Below are 18,634 nucleotides of genomic sequence, written 5' to 3'. Positions count from 1 at the left end.
TATTCCTTAGTATCAATATCTCATAAACCGAGGTCAAAAACCAGTTTCAAAAGCATCTTCTACCAACGAAAAGACAAATTCACAAACAAAAGACAACCTTTTACATCTGTCTTTTACAAACTAACGTAGATTCACCATTGAAAATTTTAAGAACAGCAGCTAGGTTTTATTAGGGTATATTGTCTGGACAAAGTCAACTGAAAGACTGACGTCTAGCAAAATCTTGCTATTAAGAAGAAATGGCATTGATAGGCAGAAATTGTGCCGGTTCTATAGCACCCGACACTCACGTGGACTAAATCTTCCCAGCCTGTTTTATTCTGTGATTATCTTCTAGCGGAACTGCCCTTTCCGCTCCTGTTTAAATTACCATCCCGTGTGAATTTTAATCCTTGAACAGAAATCTATGTGAGAAAATGAGTCTTCTGTTTAATTTTTTTGTGCATTATTCTAAGGCCTTTATCGTGAATTACGTCTGTGAAGGAGCATCCCGAAGAATTCCTGCTAGACTTCCCTGAGGTCAGAAGCACTCAACAGCTTTTACGAGGCTACTTTAGCTTCTGGAAGTAAACTTTTTACTAAATCAAATCACTAGCCAATTTCTGCAGAGGGGGAACAAACAAATCAGGAGTGCACTACTGTAGTTCTTGGCAAGCAAATTACTCAAAGCTGCATCAACCATTAATTTGGCTACTTTTCACTCCTTTGAAATGTTGAATTATGCCGGTTTTCAGTGTTCCATTTTGTCTATGATATTGAAGTTATTTTAAAGGGTACTCTGACCATTCAACAGAAAATACATTATTAGAATCCACGAGGTGTAACTGAATACAAGTGGCAAAGGAAACAGGTTGAAGTGATGGCGATACAAGTTAAATAGTGAGCACGGAGCCCGCAGGGAAGCACCTCCCTCGTATAGGTTAGATACAGTGACAATTACTAAATTAATAAATTTGGCAATAGAAAGCGAAAATAAGACAAGTAGACACAAATTCTTAAGATTTCATTACTATAGCAAAATCAGGTAACTAAATGATGAGAAGAGTAGTTTTCTCCATCTTTTTATTTCCTGCCCACATTAACTTACACCCTCATCTTATCTCTAGGCTGTAAGATGCTTAGTAGAAAAATACGGATCTTAACGGCTTGCTAACGCTGACAAGGCGCTGGATCCTGGGCATTTGTGATTTTCAGGTTGAAATTTAACAGAGATTGCCTAAAAGTGTATTAAGCTAATTTTCGAGTGATTAGCGCTTATCTGGATCCCCTTCTTCCAAGATGTGGCATGCACTAATGCCATGTCATCCAATTAACGTGACCCAAAAGGAGACACTATGATATTCTTTAATTCCTGCTTCACCTACCTACCTAAATGCAAAGAGTTAAGCCGCTCTATACATGCTTGCAGGATTTGGGCCTTAACATTACAAAGTAGGTAATAAAAAGGTAAACAGAAGGGGATAAAGCCCTCAGCAGGCCCAGTCCCCAACCCGAACTATCCTGATTCAGCGATCTTACAAGTATCCAGTCATCAGCATCTAATAGTCTTAAAATGATTCATGCTAATAACATGTGACTGTGTTAAAAAAGAAGAAAACCCATCCGTATTTCTCAGCTTGTTGCTAGATACCCTCCCACAGCCCATATGCTTAAAACCAAATGGTTATGACTCTTCAAACTCTGTTTTCAATCCCTTATACAGCAACAAAATTAGAAAAAGTTCACTCTACTGCCAGCACGCAAAAAATAAACTCATTAACATACATTCTCCAAATCATTTAAAAAAAGCCATGATGCCCAAACCGGCAAATCCAGCACAGCAATCCCTAACCCACAGCGCAAGGATTTAGAAGATGGGACTAGCTAGAAAGAAGCAGCCTGAGGAAATCGGCCGCCTTGTGCGCACGCCTTGAGTGAGGTGTCCAGACTGTCCACCTCGGCTCTACATCACCCCGTTACCATACAACGGGCCCTACGTACATCGTTCCAACACCTCTTGCAAGCACTGATTTCACCCACACGCATTACACAGCACGTGCACACAGAGCAATATTGTGCTACACAAACCCCAAAGAACCTTTGAGATGTTCTCAGGGCCTCCAAGAACGGCTCAATGAGGAGTCGGGCAGTTCTTGACTCCTCTCCCCAAGGGCTTCAGGCACCAGGCACAGTCCTTCACTCATGAGCAGCTATTCAAAGGATTTTGTGTCTGTTTCTCTCCTCAATACAATTCAAATCCCGCATAGAGAATAGTTTTGTTCCACGTTTGTCCTGGGGTACTCGTTATTACGGTACGCGCGTCTTCATTGTTTCCCGAACACAATAACTCCACTTCACAAAGACAAAAAAGCAAAAGCTGGGGGCCACAATGCCCAGAGCAAAACAAACAGAGAAACCCCACGGAGCTTCCTGCTGACTTCAATTCCAAAATTAACAGTCGTGTGTAAAAACAGTTTTCAAGGCAGCATTGAGCTGCCTTACTGTTACCCTCCAACTTTTTGGAACACTTGGCCTCATTCGCTACAAACCCAATTTCCACAGAGCATCAGTGGCTCTTCCTAGGGACAAAACTACATCCTGATTCCCGTTTCAGCTGGGCTCCTCAGTCAGCTCAGTGCACATCTACGTCGTGCAATAAATAACACCAGGAGCTGGGAAGTGGGAAAGGAAGAAAGAAAAAAAATATTAAAAAAAAAAAAAAATCTCATTTTGTGTTGCCTTTGCCCAGGGTATGGGTCCCCAGCCAGGAGCAAGGTGACGGGCACAGCAGGCGCAGGATGCTCGGCTGCGGCGCTCAGCCAGGCACCGGCCAACGGAACTTCCAGCTGCAATCGCAAAGCCGTTTTTGAGCAGTCCTGGCCTAGACCCCTCTCACTGCGAAGGAACCGCAGAGACTTTAATTACAAAGTTCTCGCCTGTGTTTAATGAGCACAGCAAAAATAAATTCTCAGAGGTCTGTCATTTGATTTTATTTGGCCAAGTTTTCACGGGAATGACATCTATGCAAACACCGATACACAGGGCAGCTGCCCTAAAATGTGAAGTTTCAGCTGTAAACCTTGTAAGTATGTAGTTGCTTTGGGGAAAAAACAGAGAAAACCAGAGTATTTATCAGAGACAAAATTGTACTGGTTAGACTTGTTCTCAAAAGCAGCCTGTCTATTTGTACTGGAGTTTCATGCACAGGAAAAAATTGAGAGAGGCAATCGAACATGGAGAAACTCCAACCCAGTGTTCCAAATTTGGCAATATCATAGGTAAATGAACCTTTAGTATGGCCTCATCAGACATGAGGCAAATGTTTGTGATACTAATAATATATAATATATAAATTCACCTCTTGCTTTTGTAGGGCTTATTCAGAGTTGTCAGTCAATTGAAAAATACTATTATTTCATCTAAGGAAAAAAATGCTTCCAAAGGCGATAATTATAGTCTCCATCATGTGTAATGCTAGAAGAATACAGAGTCCTCGCTAATTAATTTTACGGAGTTCTCAGGGGGAACCTTAGAGAAGAGACAAAACCAGGCAAAGTTTGCAAGCGAGAAGCGCCACATGGCATAGAGAGTATTTGAAGAAAAGGCCATGTTGAGAGGAAACCTCCAGATCCTTGGGATACAAAAATAGCGCCAAGCAAAACAAACTCATCAGAGCTGGGACAGGTGACAAAATCAAGTTCATGAATGCAAGAATGGGAAAGCTAAAGGAACAGTCTGCAGAGAGTATCTGCTGCTCTCTAACAAAAATATAGCGAAGCCAGACAAATATGTAACACTTGCTGAATTCAGTAGTATTTCACGTGTTCGATATAAAGACCAAAAATAAAGTCAGCTATAGCTCATTTAGAAAGATACATGAAAAAAAAATCACAGAATAAGGGTTTCGTATTATTACTGCAGCACAAGCAGGTGTTGACTGAAACCCGAGCCTGCAAACAAATCACTGCCTGAGAGGAGCAGTTCCATTAAAAGAGCCTACAAAACCAGATAAATTGATCTTGGTAAACAACAATCAATTACCCTGCAAAATTTACAGTTACAAATGCTGAAACAATACGAACGTTTTCCTTCACCCCCTTTATACTCTTCAGCAGTAAAGTATTTCATTTCAGTGTAAAGAGCTGAAAGACAGCCTGAACTGTGCTGCAAATGGTTTTATGCGGGAGAAAATGATAACAACACGGGTTTTGTCATACGGACTAGAACTAAGACGGTTTTTCTCGTGAGGTTTATCTTTAATAGAAATTGATCATGAAAAAAGTTATTCTGTTCAGCACGGGTTTGTTTGTTTTGTTTTTGTTTTTTTTTAAACAATTTATCTTTTACATCAATTTCAAGCAGCTTTTAAGAGAGCTCCCCTGCAAGAATAATGTTTTGAAAGAAGCAAAAAAGAATTCTGCCAATGCCAGAGATGAAATGCCTTTTTTTTTTTTTCTCCCCAAAAAATCACAGTGAGAAACAAAACTATAATATCAGCCAAGTTCTGCACAGATTTGCATGCCACTTTAAATGAGATTGAAAGAGCTCTTGGAGAAGAATCTATTTCGTGCTGAGGTTCTCTCACAGTATTACTGAAAGCATTTACGTGGTGGGGCATTCTTCATCAACCCATAGCCCCATCTTACCCCAAAAATTCACGCCATGCTTATCTAACCAACTGCTTTTTGCTAGTCAAACAAGAAGGTGTTATCAAGTCGAAGAGGGCGTCGTTCTTTCATTAACAAGGACAGACGTTAGATCAATCCGTAGGTGTGTAGTGTGCTCCTGGAGGAAGAGGTCACCCAACACAGTCATCTCCTGCAAATTCAGCATTCGTAGGTGGAGTTCCAGCATACTGCTGAAATTTTAGAAGTTATCACCTTTGCTTTAGAATGTCTTTTTACTGCTTAAAAACACGGAGGCGAGGAAAATATTTTGATTATTTGAACTCTTACCCAGCGTATTTCTCCCCTCTGCTATTAGAAAGTTTATCCATATCACTGAAATGGTGACGCTTCTGCTCAGGATGTGTTTAACAGTTAAACCAGGCACCGCCAGGTGCAAAACCAACCAAACACCAAACCAGGCACCGCCAGATACAAAAAAAGACCCTGCAGCTTTCCAGCACCTCCTCCTAGGGTTTCACTGAAGTCCTTGTAGGCAAAATCTTCAGCTCTTCAAAAAAACAAAGCACAAAAATATCCCCAACTTCTCATAGCATCTTTGATTCCCTCTCTTCCACCCTAAGAGAAAAAATAAGAAGAAAATAAAATCCACCTAGATCGGCAGATGCCATCAGATGGTATTACATGTTCAATTTGCAAAGGCAGCGGCACCGAAGCCCATGAAAAATTTCCCGAGGCTTCTGTTCTTCCAACATACTTGGAGAATTTGCGCTGGAGTGAGCTCAGGTGGCTTGTACTGCATTCTCACACGCATCCAAGATGGGCTGCTGCTCTCCTTAAGCCGGATAGGGGTAGTAGTAACAACCGTTTTAAGAAAAAACAAAACTATCTCTTTTTAGATGAGCTACACTGGGAGTACGAGGCCTGAAAAAGCAGACCTGACTTCTCTAGTGGTTTATGCCAAACCAGCAATGGCAGAAATAACTCAGAAAACATATTTACTACTTATTAAAAGCGAACTGACGTCCAGGAACAATAACCTCATATTAATGCAACGCTGAAGTAGCCGCGGTAGCCAGTGCAACGCCCAAGAACCTCAGCAGCAGAGGTGAAAGCCAACCCCAACAGATGCTTTCACACACAATCCTCACCTCAATCATTAACTCTTGCATTTAAAATATCAAAGCAAAAGGTAGGGAAGAAATAAATTAACCCCGCTGTCTGAATTCCCTTAATTTAAGCCGGTCTTCTAAACTCATGCTCTGATACGCAAGGTAAGGACAGGACGAGAAGGCTCAGTGCAGAACCTGGCCACCAGGGGCTGCGCCAACGCACCCGAAACCAGCGAATTCCAGGGTATTTGTCAGTGGCCTGGACTCGGATTCGAGTATCAAACAGAATTAACCTTTTGCTGAAGTTTATAATGTGGTTTCTTTATTTTATAAGGTAAACTTGAAACAATTTGTAGCACACCGTTGAAATACGGGTTGTAATTTCATCTTTACTATGTTTCTTAATTGCTAGCGGGCTTTTGTAGCCAACAAAGGCTACAAAGCCAACAAAAAAAATACACCACAAGGTGTATTTTAGAGCTTCAGTAAGTTTTTTGAATGCAAGCTTAGGGTTAAATGAGGATCTCCCTGATTTCTGTTACATTTTAGTAGCAATGGAACAAGCAAATACACACCAGCTATGACTGACACAGGTTCTTCCCAATTTACCTACGCATCTGGTCAGCTAAATAAATAGATCATTAGACAGTTTTGTCTCTGCACTCATTTACAGCAGGGGCCGAGTAGATTTTATGTTGTTATCCTCATTAGAGGGCTAAGTTGAGATGCTGTCGGCATATGCTAAAGGCCTGCACTGTAAAAGAGAACAGCTTTTTAATTTATTTATATTTTCCACATGTATGTGAGTACACGCTTATGACAGCAGTTTGGTGAAATTAATCTAACTCATGGTCAAACTTGCAAAAAAGGGAGAAGTTTGCACAATCCCATTCCTATTTCTCTTTTGCAATATGTTCTTTTTTGACCTCCCCCCCCCCCGCCTTCACTTTCGGTGCAAGAAATGTGGAGATCCGATTTAAACATTTATTTCGTATTTGAATTTCATAAATTAAGCACTTGTCTATTGGTGTCAGATGTTGGCTTAATTGAAATCTTTCTATCCTCGTAATGAGTAACTGATTGCTTTCTTCTTCCCGTTTTTAGCGTGGAATTGGATTTTAAACAGCAAGAAGATAAACTACAGCCAGTTTTGAGAAAACTTCATCCTATCGAGGAAACTCAGGTTGCACCTTTGCCTTATTCTCAGGAGAGCTACTCCTCCACTCCCAAGCAAAAATCCAAAACTGAATCAAAAAAGCATGGAAGATGGAAACTCTGGTTCCTTTAACCCAAGTCCATTCCGTGGGGAGTTCAAGGCCTTCTTTGAAAAACAAATATTTGGAGTTGCATCAATCATCTATAACAGGATCTTGGTAGACTGACGAGTGTTACCGGCAGCGTTCAGTTCTCACCGTATGTACCAAAAAGGCCTTTGTACCTAGAAACTCATGTCCCGAAGCAAGGCGTTAGGTAACACCTTGCCAACTTTTCTTTGCAGTTCACCAATGTGGGATGTAAAACCTGAATTGAAATTTGTACAAAGATGGAAAGTAAAACTATTTCCCTCCCCCCCTTTAGATCTGAAAGCGTCACATTCTAACCTGTTAAATTGTAGGCTGTCATCCTGTACACAGCTAAATATCACTATTGTTTTAAAGCCTTTTGGGGGTTTGGTTTATTGTCTCTAAACAACGAGGGGAAAAACAAAAAGCAAGCAAGCCTTATGTTTGCAATGGTCTTCAGTTTTACAAATCCACGTTGATCGGGGAGTGCAGTTTTCAGCACACAGATCCTGGACAAAGCACAATTTTTCATGTGGTCCAAGACCGAGAATAATCTCTAAGATGTGACTATATGTATATTTGCCTTCATGCGATGTAGACTTCAGCCGAGCTCTCACATTTCGACGGCGCACCATCACTTCTAATGTAGCTATGTCCTCATCACCAGACGAACAAGTCCGCTGCCCACCTCCAAGGGGTGAGTGGCGAGAAACCCCCAAAAAGTCAGGACAAGCCTTTAACCCCACCAAGCCGACAGTGTCAAGGCTACGGGACAATCATCTGTCCTAGATCTTAATCTTTTGGTACCCAAAAGGTCTAAATGACACATTCTGGCCCAGAAAAAAAAAAACAACCCAACCCCACAAACAGACCAATCAAAAGCTCTACAGATTCCTGGCATTTGCCAGAATTTAATATCTTTTTGTAACGCAGCCTTTGGAAAACCTCTACACTATTGCAGAAGGCACCGGAAAATTTATAGTGCGCTTTATCCTTTGAAACCTCTTTGGAAGGAGCAGTAATTTTAAACGCTATTTATTTACTAAGCTTCTCAGATGGGTTTCCCAACACATTATAATTTATATCTCAATCTATTAATTGTACTTGCTAACCAACACACTTAGGGAAGAGATGTGAATCTATTCCTCCCCCCTTTTTTTCTAACATGACACTTAAAATTTTGCTCTGAATTATAAACTGCAGCTTTTTCCTTTAAGTTCTTGCTGCTGTCATTAAACTTGCATCTAGAGTGACCGCTTGTGAAAAGGTTTCTCACGCTAGAAGTGGCCAGGGAGTGGGAATCTTGGTGTCTTGTCTTTTTTTTTTTTTTTTTTTTTTTTTTTTTGTGAAGGATTTACGATACTTTGAGTCATACAGTCTCATGTGACAAACTGGCTTACTAAGAATTGGTTTTGGAATGGCATCCCCTGCAGCGTGAGTAAGATACAAATTCTTTAGGTGGAAGAAATGCAATCATTAGCAGAAGAGTTTGCACATACTAAAAGATCTGAAGTGTTTTCACGTACACTGTTTCTCCTCTTAGCCCAGCGTCAAATCCATTGCTGCAAGAAAACTTGAGGAAAACAACTTTTTTTTTTTCCCCCCAAAGCAAAGAGCAAGAAAAGGAAGTTAAAAAGGCAACAGAAATGCAGAAGATGTCTATGTCCACCTCAAAATGAATTGCAGCATGATTTAATGAAAAAAGAAAAGAAAAAAAAAAAAAAGAAATCACCTTTGCAGGAAACCTTCAAGAGGGCTCCAAGTTCTTCTGCATAAGTAAAGAAAATCCTGAAATACTTTTGTGAAAGCTGAAGGATTAGAAAAGGTGATCCTGTGCAGTTCTTTCATGTGGAAAAAAAAAAAATAATCTGTGTCACGTATTTTATACCGGTTTGAATTGAAAATATAAAACTGCTTACAAGACAGCCCACCCTACATCTTCTAGAAACCTAAGAATTTCCAAACAAGAATTATATTTTTTTTTCCCTAAACAGAAAGAAAAATCAAAGACGGACACAACAAGAACAATACAACAGGATTCAGTAGTATTTTAAGATAGTGTTAGTAATTAATGAACTCATCCATGCTAACACGCCTAGTGTTTAGGGTTTTTTTTTTTTATAAGAAATTAAATCAAGCGTCTCTCAATGGCAATCAATTACAAACCGTTAGCGTCACCCAATCAGTAGCTTTTTCCCATTAAACCTATTCGAAACGTTCTCGTGTGCAGGGACTCTGACACAAACCCGAACTGTTTTTACGTGCGGTTACGGACTCAAACAGAGACCAGTATTCTGTAATCATTTAAAATGACGGAGGAAAATTCACTGGTGAAACATTACAAGAGCTAAAAGTGAAAGTTCTCACGGCGTGTTCTGTACATGTCCAGGCTATTTTCTTAAGAAGTTGCAAATTTTTAATTTTTTACATTTTTTTAAAACTGGAAAAAGCTAACATACATATAGTCTCGCTTAAAATTACATATCGTGTTATATGGTACCATACGATGTAATTTGTAATAAAATGTTTTTGCAAGTGTGTAAAATGTATCATATTGTATTACATTTAGGATCACTCAGGCTCAGGTTAGATAGACACTGAGAGAAAAATCCTAACTCTTTAGAGCTTTTAGTTAAACGTGACTGACAAAGCTACTTTCACCCTAATGTAGAAGATCTTATAAAATGCAGGTATGAGGTTCTAACAGAGACAACGCATCTTTATTTTCAACGTGGCGCACACCACAGCTTTGCTGAGTTCGCTGACAATACCATGCACTTTCATACACTGATTCGCTATACGCACTTCTCCCATATCATGCTTAAAAAAAAATACTTTTTAGTCAATAAATACTGCAGTGATTTTTCTATGACTTGCTCTTTTTGGAGTCCATATGATTTCCATTAAGCAACAGTTACATTCTTTGTTTTAGAGCTATTAAGAAACACTATTCATGTGAGTATCACTTGTTTTCCTAAAGAAAAAAGTCACTGTAAAAACAGTTTTAAAAAAATCAGGATAAACTGAAAAAAATCATGATTAAAACTGAAAAATCCTACCATCGGTACAAAGTGTTTGCTTTTTCTTGGTTAAGATGCAAAACCACCGTCTACACCTTTAATTTCACTCCGTGTTTTAAAGGTTCATCACTTTTTCAAAATCAAGTAGGTTCATTTTTCCACGAGCACCTTCAAATCAAGCCCCCTGTCAGATCAGTCCAGTTCTTTGGCATCTGTGTAATAGCACACATTCTATATTACCACTGGAATTTCTTAACCGGATTGCCACTAAAAATATAACCACTATACCGACACAATGCTGATCTAGTGGAACGAAACGGACTGCATGAAACAGTTTTTAGTATTATTTCAGCATCCATAAAATACAGCTGTGGCTTATTAAAATAACTGGAGTCCTAGAAATTTGCTGCCGGTTTGTTCCGACAAGCGTTGGTAGGGCATATTCCATACCCGTTCGCTACACCAGCGATATTACACTTTACAACATAAAAAAAACTCAGAGAGGGAAAAAAAAAAATAAATCATGACCATCATTCAAATACCGCTTCAGTTTTTTTGTGAAAGTCTGAGATAAATAATTTCAAATGTGTTTGAAAGATAAGAAAATATGCAATTCAATACATCCAAGTATAATTTTTTCCATTTTAGAAGTACAGTGAAGAAAACCAAGCTTTCTCCCCAACATTTTGGAACCCATCAACCCTACACTTGACAGATTTTAAGGCACAGAAAGACAATTTACATCTGGCTTCAACTCCTAAATAACTTTCACCCTAGAACTCTCTCCCATGACCCTCCATGACTCATATTTTACTTAGACTTGCATTTTACTGCCTTCCGAAAAAGCATCCTGCCTTGAAGATGCCAAGAGATGGAAAATCCACCACTGCCTTTGATTGATCGATTATTGCAATGCTCACCTCCCGCATCTGCTCTGCTTCCCACTTGTCCCACTCCAGTGCTGTCACCAGCTCCTCCTCCTTCCTCTGACAGGGTCGTCTTCACCCTACAGAGATTCTCCTTCACTATCGCCGAGGGGCACCTCTAAATCTTCTTTCTATTAACCTCAGCTTTCACATCTCGCACCACAAATCACTGGCTTTCTCTACTTTCTGATGATTTCTGCAGCATTTCTGTTTTGGTTCACCGCATCCTTGTTTTAAAGTGTAGAGGGGGGAAAAAAGCGACATGGGAAACAATTCCCTCATCAGTAAAGTCATAAAGTCCTCTCCTGTCCACCGCTTCCTAGGCACGCATCCCAGGAGAAAAGCAAATCGCATTTTCCCCCCATCACAGCAGGTGTTCACACTACTTTGTTCACCATATACCATTACGTGGTTTTCGGAGCCGCTGCTCTTAAGGACAGAATCTCTTGGGAGTCAAACCACTACCTACCCTCTTTGCTCTTACATTTATGAGCTACATTTTTTTTTTTCTGTATCAAAACAGAATTAATTTGTTCTGCCATATAAAGGAACCAAGATTGTCTATTTCATAGACAATGATCATACAGTTGCACAAATCTGCCAACTGAAGCATCTTCCAAAAATTGTACACAGAGGGATCCAAAAACCCCATCTGGACGTCCTTTCTGAAATGAAAGAGTTCAGCAACTAGCTTGTTTTTCTTGGCTTTGTAAATGAAAAACATACCAAGCTGCTGACCACAAGGAAGTAGGGAGTTGTCGTGATTCATTTTGGAGCTACCGTTGTGACCGGCCAATTCTGATTTACTGGAGGCCAACATGTTGACTCGCATGGAACGCCAACAGTCTTCAAAAGTTACTAGGCAAGGGAAGAGGTGGTGTAAAATCATCCTTCAAAAAAGACCTAAGGAAACACGCTCGATTTCCCTTTTTTCAGGCATCATCTTTAGTAGGAAAGATTTTGTGATGTTCTTACAGGTGCCATAAGCAGGACGAGCTCCAGGCACGTGCAAAAGGAGCCCAAAGCAGCCAACTTCTGCCAGCAGCAACGAACTGCTTTTAGTGATCAAGTAGAAATCCCCAGTGAGACTTCCAGAGGAAAAAGTAGCTGAAAATAATGAGTATTAAAATGGTGACAAGATTTTTTTTCTTGCATGTTAAAAACTCATTTGATACGGCAGGCTGGAAACTAACGCTAATTTCCAAGTATATAAACTCACCGCTTTCACTGAAACGACCTGCAGAAGTGGCCAGAATGTGTTTAATCTTAGTTAATCCAGACACGGGTGAAAGTGAAAGTTTGGGGGATTTATTTTAACAAGTGCTGGTGGCTGGAAGAGAGTGTGCAATATCACAAGTGTTAACTTCAAATTCTTGCTACCAACTTCTACCAAAATTACGGTCAAATCAGATTTTAATCCATCACTTATACTCTGTTTTATTTATTGTCTTGTTTTTCTTCTTACAACTGGTCTATCTTATTTCAAGATAATTCTCTTTTGAAAACGTGTGATAAAAATAGCTTATGGCTTTTATCTATAAACTCACGTGTTTAAGGAAGCACAGATTAAAAAAAAACCCAAAATGTACAAAGCCAAGACATTCTTGGAGAATCTTTCCAGTCTACTCAACACTGTAGAAAAGGCACCTCCCGTAATTAAACATGGTTAATTGGCAATTTAAGGTTTGATAGAGAGAACCTTTGCCACGGATGCGAGGTACAGCCTTGAAGAATACTGAAGACCAAAAAGCTTTACAAGGCCATACCCGATACCTCCCATATTCACACTGGGATGCGGTACGCGTCAAGGAAGAGTTACCAAGCCCCTTTCTTGTTTCCTGGATTAAGGTGGAAGCAAATGCATCCAAACCAATCATTGTGCAGGTCCCGCCATCGCTGTAGGCTGCAGGCGGGTCCCTTGCCTTCCCCCGGCCTTCAGCCACACAGAACCCTCTCCACAGAGAAAGTCATTTGACTTATTTACCGTTATCTTTACTAGCCCCTAATTGCACATCCTCCTGAAACTGTAAATTCAGTGTGGTATGCCCCCATTACATTAATACATCTGGCAACCTCATCTTCTACTGAAGATTTTCATTCACTAACATTAAATCACATTATATTTCAGCACTCCACTTCTGCCACCTCTGTTCCAAGATAACTGCATTTTCACTTGAACACTCGATTTCTTCACGATCCTCCACTGATCACATAAAATTCCGGTCTCTCAGAAACACCGTCTCTCACCACCTTACCGCACAGTCAAAACCCACACGAGTGTAAGTCACACACGCCTCAGACTCGGAAGGGTATACACAGAATATTATTAAACTAGAAACCAAAACAATTTTTACAAACAACTGGTTTGGGGATCTATAGGGCTAAACATCAAAGTTCACGCGTCCCAAATGCCGCAAGTAGTTCCGCAGTGATTAGAACAGAGGTTTATACAGAATGTGAAATTAAAGAAGGTTGACTGCCACCATAAGGGGGTTGTGACTCCACGCTCCTGTGTTGCTACCAAAGAGGAAGGAAGTCTTGTCTTGGACAAGGAGGACCACGTCCTCCATTCGTCTGCGCTATTCAACGCAGGATCCTCAGAGCAAGGCTTCCAGAATGAAGCTCACAGCTGATAAATCTTAACGCATATCTTGTTCGTGTCTACAGGAGTAAATGCCGATTTCTCAGTATTTTTGATCCATTTTTGAATATTATTTTTTATTATATTTAAAGCATATTACGCAACACTAGGTTTTGGGTGAAGCCACATAGCTAAGAATTTCTTCAAGGTGAAAACATGCAAGTTTTAGTACACCAATATAGCTATATTTTACAAGAAACAAATTGCTATGTCCTGTATTTTACTTCTTTTGAAACAGTTATCATTACTTGAACTATGTCTCTATAAAGATCCTTTATTTTTAAAATTCCTTCCTTCTACTCATTCTGGATGGTTAATTCTCTAATACAAGTTGCAGGTAAAACTATAGTAATATTGAGCGAAGAAAAGTTAATGCATAACTTCAACCTGATTCTGATCCAAGAGGGGTCAGGTTATGCGTCTAATTATCGCTTGCATTTTACTCTTCGTACTTTGCTGATGCCACAAAAATGAGTTGTTACTGGGTGACCCCAGGGGCATCCGTTTAGCAACAGACGGAATTTTAAGAGAGGAGCAAGTGCTGGCTGAAAACACCCGGTCCTATTAATACTCATTCCATAATTATAGAGCGTGATTTCAAGCTGGATTCATGATCACTGTGGATATTTTTAATACAACTGTATTTAGTTAAAATACATGCAAAAGTTTTCAAATATAATTTGATAAATGCAAAAGGAATAGTTAACATTTTAAAATACCATCTAAATCATGTTCATCAAACCAGTAATTAATTCACATTCCAACCGTAACTGAAGAAGTTTCCTATATGTGTGTTTTATAAGACTAGACCTTCTCCGCAACTGAGGGAAGCAGTAGTTTTCTACTATTCTATCTATTCTGCACATTATTAATAATTTCTGTGCTAACAGCCAAAGTAGCAGTAAGATATAAACCGTTTGACTTCCTCTCACTGGTACCGCATCCCAGCACTAGAATATTCTGTAGGAATGATCTCCGCTAATAACCATTTCTCGCGCCAACAAGGATCCAGCGATCCATCATCACTCTCTTACGACAAAAACTGTTGTTGCAAATCAAAGGGATAGAAGTGGAAGACAAAAAAAAAAAAAAGAAAAAAAAGAAAGTCAGCGGACGGCACGCTAAAGACACCGCTAAAATTGTGGTATGTTTGCCGACACAAGCACCACCGTGTGCCACGCACAGTGGGACAGCAGTAGGTGAGCAGGACGTGCTGAGGACACGGAGCCTTCTCATAAAAAACCAAGAATCGCTGTGTGCCACTACAGAGAGAAAGCAAGCAGGAATGAAAGGGGACGTCAAAAAGAGAAAGCGTTAATAAACTCAGATACATCTGAGTAACAAATAAACCCCTTTTCAAGAAGGAAATCAGTGCGTTGAACCAAACTGAGCCAAATTAATGCAGAACAGCAGAACAGCTACTCAGACAGATGAGAAATCTGGTCCCCTCTGACCAGTCTCCTACGTATCACTTGCCAGGTGCAGACACCTAAGGAAGAGCACAAGGCAAAGGCAAACACGCAGTGAGACTCCCAAAACCACACAAAGATCTATCCTCATTTTAGATATCAACGGGCCTCATTTTTTTTTTCTTTTTCATTATTTAGACCAATATTACAATACAGTTGGAAAATTCAAATGTCAGGCTTTAAAATCACAGTGCTATGCCACCGAAGTGTAACATGAGAACTTGTAGCTACTCCATCAGTCCGTCCTCTAGGTTTTCAAAACGTAATAGTTTGGGGCTCGCTTCTTCAATCACCCGAATACCGCCGTTATCTTGGTTATCTCAGCTGTAGTCATAAGAGGCAAGTAAATGCTTGCAGATTCAAATGACTGCTAATGTTGTAAAGAACATGCAAGTCTTTCATTTCCACACTTTTCAGCCGGCTAATTACAAATAATACATCATTTTGGTTAACACAGACATCTAAAATCTGGCTAATCACCCGGCCACCGATATTTTTTTTAAGTATTTTTTTTTTTTTCCTCCCCCTGCGTAAACCACAGAAAAATTACAAGCCGACGCTTTACAGCTTACTGAACACAAAGCCAGTTACAGGAGGTTTTGATTGCTTTGGGTCACCTGGGATCTAAATCCTATTACAGTCAGGTTCAAAAAGATGTGACAGAGGTATTTAAGTTGACATCAAGAGACACTTACAATGAGCTCCGAATCACGTCCCATGGAAATGACTGTTCTGTTTACTGTCCTCAATAGCTTTTCCATGATTATCTGGACATGTCGTTGCGTTGGTCCCTGAGGAAAAAGAATAAATTAGTGGTAACTAGATACAACAGGCACCGACACAATTGAACTATTTATGTTTGCCTTTAAATCCGCCTGTCTTGTGAAAGTTAAATAAAACATCACTCGCTGCTGTTGATGAATAGCAGAGAATGTCTCCCATTTTAACAAACACCATCCAAAGTCTGTTTTATTAATACACGTTACTGACAAATTAACATGTACTGTTACAATCAGTTAAATGAAAAGCAAGTCCCTAGAAATACAGCAAAGTTACCTAATAATTTTATTTTCCTAAGTCATTTTTCCAACATTGGAAGCCCACAGGCATTACTAAATTGGGGGGGTGGGGGGCTATTCTGAAACAGCTCAATTAAAGAAAAGGAAAGCAAAACTTTGGTTAAGGAACTTCAATTTCAGTCAACACTATTTCTGTATTAGAAATAATCTGCCATTATTTTTGAAAGAGTTGAAAATAAAATATTTAGTGCAACTGGCTTTTTAGAGCAAGTCAGTAACCGCATGCAGAATGATGCTTATAGGAACTGAAGTCAAAAACACATGACAAGGAGAAAGAAAGAGATGAGCTTTGCTCCCATCTTTTACTTTATAAAGAGGCTTCGTCACGGTTTTCATTAGTCTGAAGGAGAAGACTTCAAAAGGGGTCTGTGAGATGCAAAGGGGAAACCATCGTAGAGCCAACATCTGTAAATGTTTTCCCAGATAACCGTCTAAATGAAGCAGAATCTTTGTGTTGCTTCTTGACATTCCAATGAACCATTTTCTTTCTTGCCCGTGGATATGCACAATAACCCACATCTTACCATTGGATTATGCTGAATTACCAACGGCAGACTTGCAGATATGAAAAATGCATTTGCATGTTTGAAGAAGGAGCCAGCACCAGTGCACACAGCCACTGCTCCAGTAGAGGCTTTTTTTCCTGCTGCTGACAGATGTGTCTTTGGGATAAACCCTACAATTCTGGCACCAAGCGCATCTGCAGGGAAGACGCCTCTATCTCCGTACCCTGCTCCTCTCCATCCTTCAGCTCTCTCTTCTTCCTCACCTATGAGTTCTCTCCAAGACTTTCTTCCTCGCCTATGAGTTCTCTCCAAGACCTTCCTCCTCTCTGCATTCCCAGCACTTGTGCTGCTCCTGCCCATTTTCAATTTTACTTTACACCGCTCCTCACTCACAGTGTCTCCATCCTTTCCTTGTCCCCTTCTCCATCCCCCTGGGCTCCACCAGCAAATGGGTATCTATTTTCCGCAGCCGGCCGCTGAGCGGGGCCTGGCTCTGCTCCTTCTGCTCCCGCAGCCCGGCTCCAGCTGGGCTCAGCCTGGGAGAGGGACGAGCTGCAGGCGCGCTGCTACCGGGGAGGGAAATGCAGGCAACGAAGAGCGACAGGAAGAAATAACCCACTCTCTGAAGCGGTCACACAGAACTACTTTTCAAAAGAAATAAAATGAGAACGAGCCCAAAAAATATAGTCAAATAAGATGCTAGATTTGACGCGAGTAGCTGACCCTCAAGGTCCTTTCCAACTGAGTTAGCGTAGGATTCTGCGCAGGACTGGAGGTTCAGGCAGCAGCCTCAGCAGCCCAAACTTCTTTAAGAGCATCGACTCGCTGCGGCTCTCCAGCCAAGTACCAACATTTGCATATTTGCGTGAAGTCAAGAGAAGACAAAAAAGGGACTATTATGCAAGCTGCACATCTGCATACCAGCCCAGGGCACTGCACAGGTTCTCAGGCACAACCGTCTCACGCGTTTACAGTCTGAACGGGTAAGACAACCACACTAGTCACAATATTCATGCAGAACCACCGCTTTCCAATTCAGGTCCTCTCTTACCGAGGTAGAGAATTCTAATAGCTAACTTTAAAAGGCACTTAAAAAAGATAAACAGGTTTGCTGTGTTGACAAAAGTGTATGTTCATATATAGAGAGAGATATATGTGTGAGAGATATATACAGGCCTTCCTTCAGGCTGGCCTAGCAGGCCAGTATCAATACAACTCAAATGTGTGTTTCCCAAAATGGTCATGGGAGCGGGAAAAAAAAAAAAAAACACCACCACAAAAAAACCCAAACATTTTCCATCTGGCAGAGGCTACACACCGTGTAAGAGAAAGGCTGAGCTCCTAGGAAAAACTATTTACTCACTTACTCATTAGTTAATGTCTGGAAATTTATTATTGGATGTGCCTCAGAAACAGTAAGAAATGCCCTGAGGTATCACACACCACCTCCTCATCACCGGATACCTAAAAAGACAACTTCAAAGGGACTAGTTGGGATGGGGGTGGGGGAAGAACAGAAAATCTAAGCCATCAGGAGTTACCTGCTTAATTCATTCTATTAAGATCCATTTCTTTTAAGTCTTATCATCACAGAACCACACGATACTAACCACATCTTTCTTGTAAAGCACTTCCAGGATGTTACTCAGCAACTGGCAACAAGCCTCCAAATCTTCTTGTCTTTCCAAGTGATACTTCAGCTGATCTGTCATTGTTGGCAGCAAGATTTCCCTGCAGTCTGCACACAAAAACATAAGGTTACATACACAGCTTTAAATAACTTCGCAGCACTGCCTGAAGAGCCAATCTGCTTCAGTGCTTGCATAAGACTGAAAAAAAAAAAAATCAGGAAAAAGAAGATAAATTCCAGATTTCCAGTCACCTGCTTTTCAACCAAAACCATAAAAAAAGTGAAAAAGTTATACACGAGTGACAATGAAGTCATTGGGTTAAGGATGCTTGGACGAACGCTACCCTCCCACCCGCGCCACCAC

The 18,634-nt window shown here is 40.4% G+C and overlaps 2 protein-coding genes across 3 annotated transcripts in view; one reads left to right on the top strand and one right to left on the bottom strand.

Annotated features, from left to right (window-relative positions):
- The window catches only part of INSYN2A (inhibitory synaptic factor 2A), a 48,368-nt gene extending 41,344 nt beyond the window's left edge, over positions 1–7,024 (top strand). Inside the window, exon 4 of the mRNA XM_054206754.1 lies at positions 6,821–7,024. Coding sequence (XP_054062729.1) covers positions 6,821–7,004 — 184 coding nt within the window. The 3' untranslated portion in view covers positions 7,005–7,024. The remainder of the gene's footprint in view (positions 1–6,820) is intronic.
- Positions 1–18,634, bottom strand: part of DOCK1 (dedicator of cytokinesis 1) — a 323,977-nt gene that overhangs the window by 209,828 nt on the left and 95,515 nt on the right. For both annotated transcript variants that reach the window (XM_054206749.1, XM_054206750.1), the window contains exons 26-27: positions 18,251–18,378; positions 15,751–15,846 (exon numbers count right to left, since the gene is read on the bottom strand). In XM_054206749.1, the coding sequence (XP_054062724.1) occupies positions 15,751–15,846; positions 18,251–18,378 (224 nt within the window). The remainder of the gene's footprint in view (positions 1–15,750; positions 15,847–18,250; positions 18,379–18,634) is intronic.

Source organism: Rissa tridactyla, chromosome 6 (assembly GCF_028500815.1).
Source record: "Rissa tridactyla isolate bRisTri1 chromosome 6, bRisTri1.patW.cur.20221130, whole genome shotgun sequence".
In the NCBI taxonomy this organism is placed as follows: Eukaryota; Metazoa; Chordata; class Aves; order Charadriiformes; family Laridae; genus Rissa; species Rissa tridactyla.
This window is presented reverse-complemented; position numbering and strand designations above follow the sequence as displayed.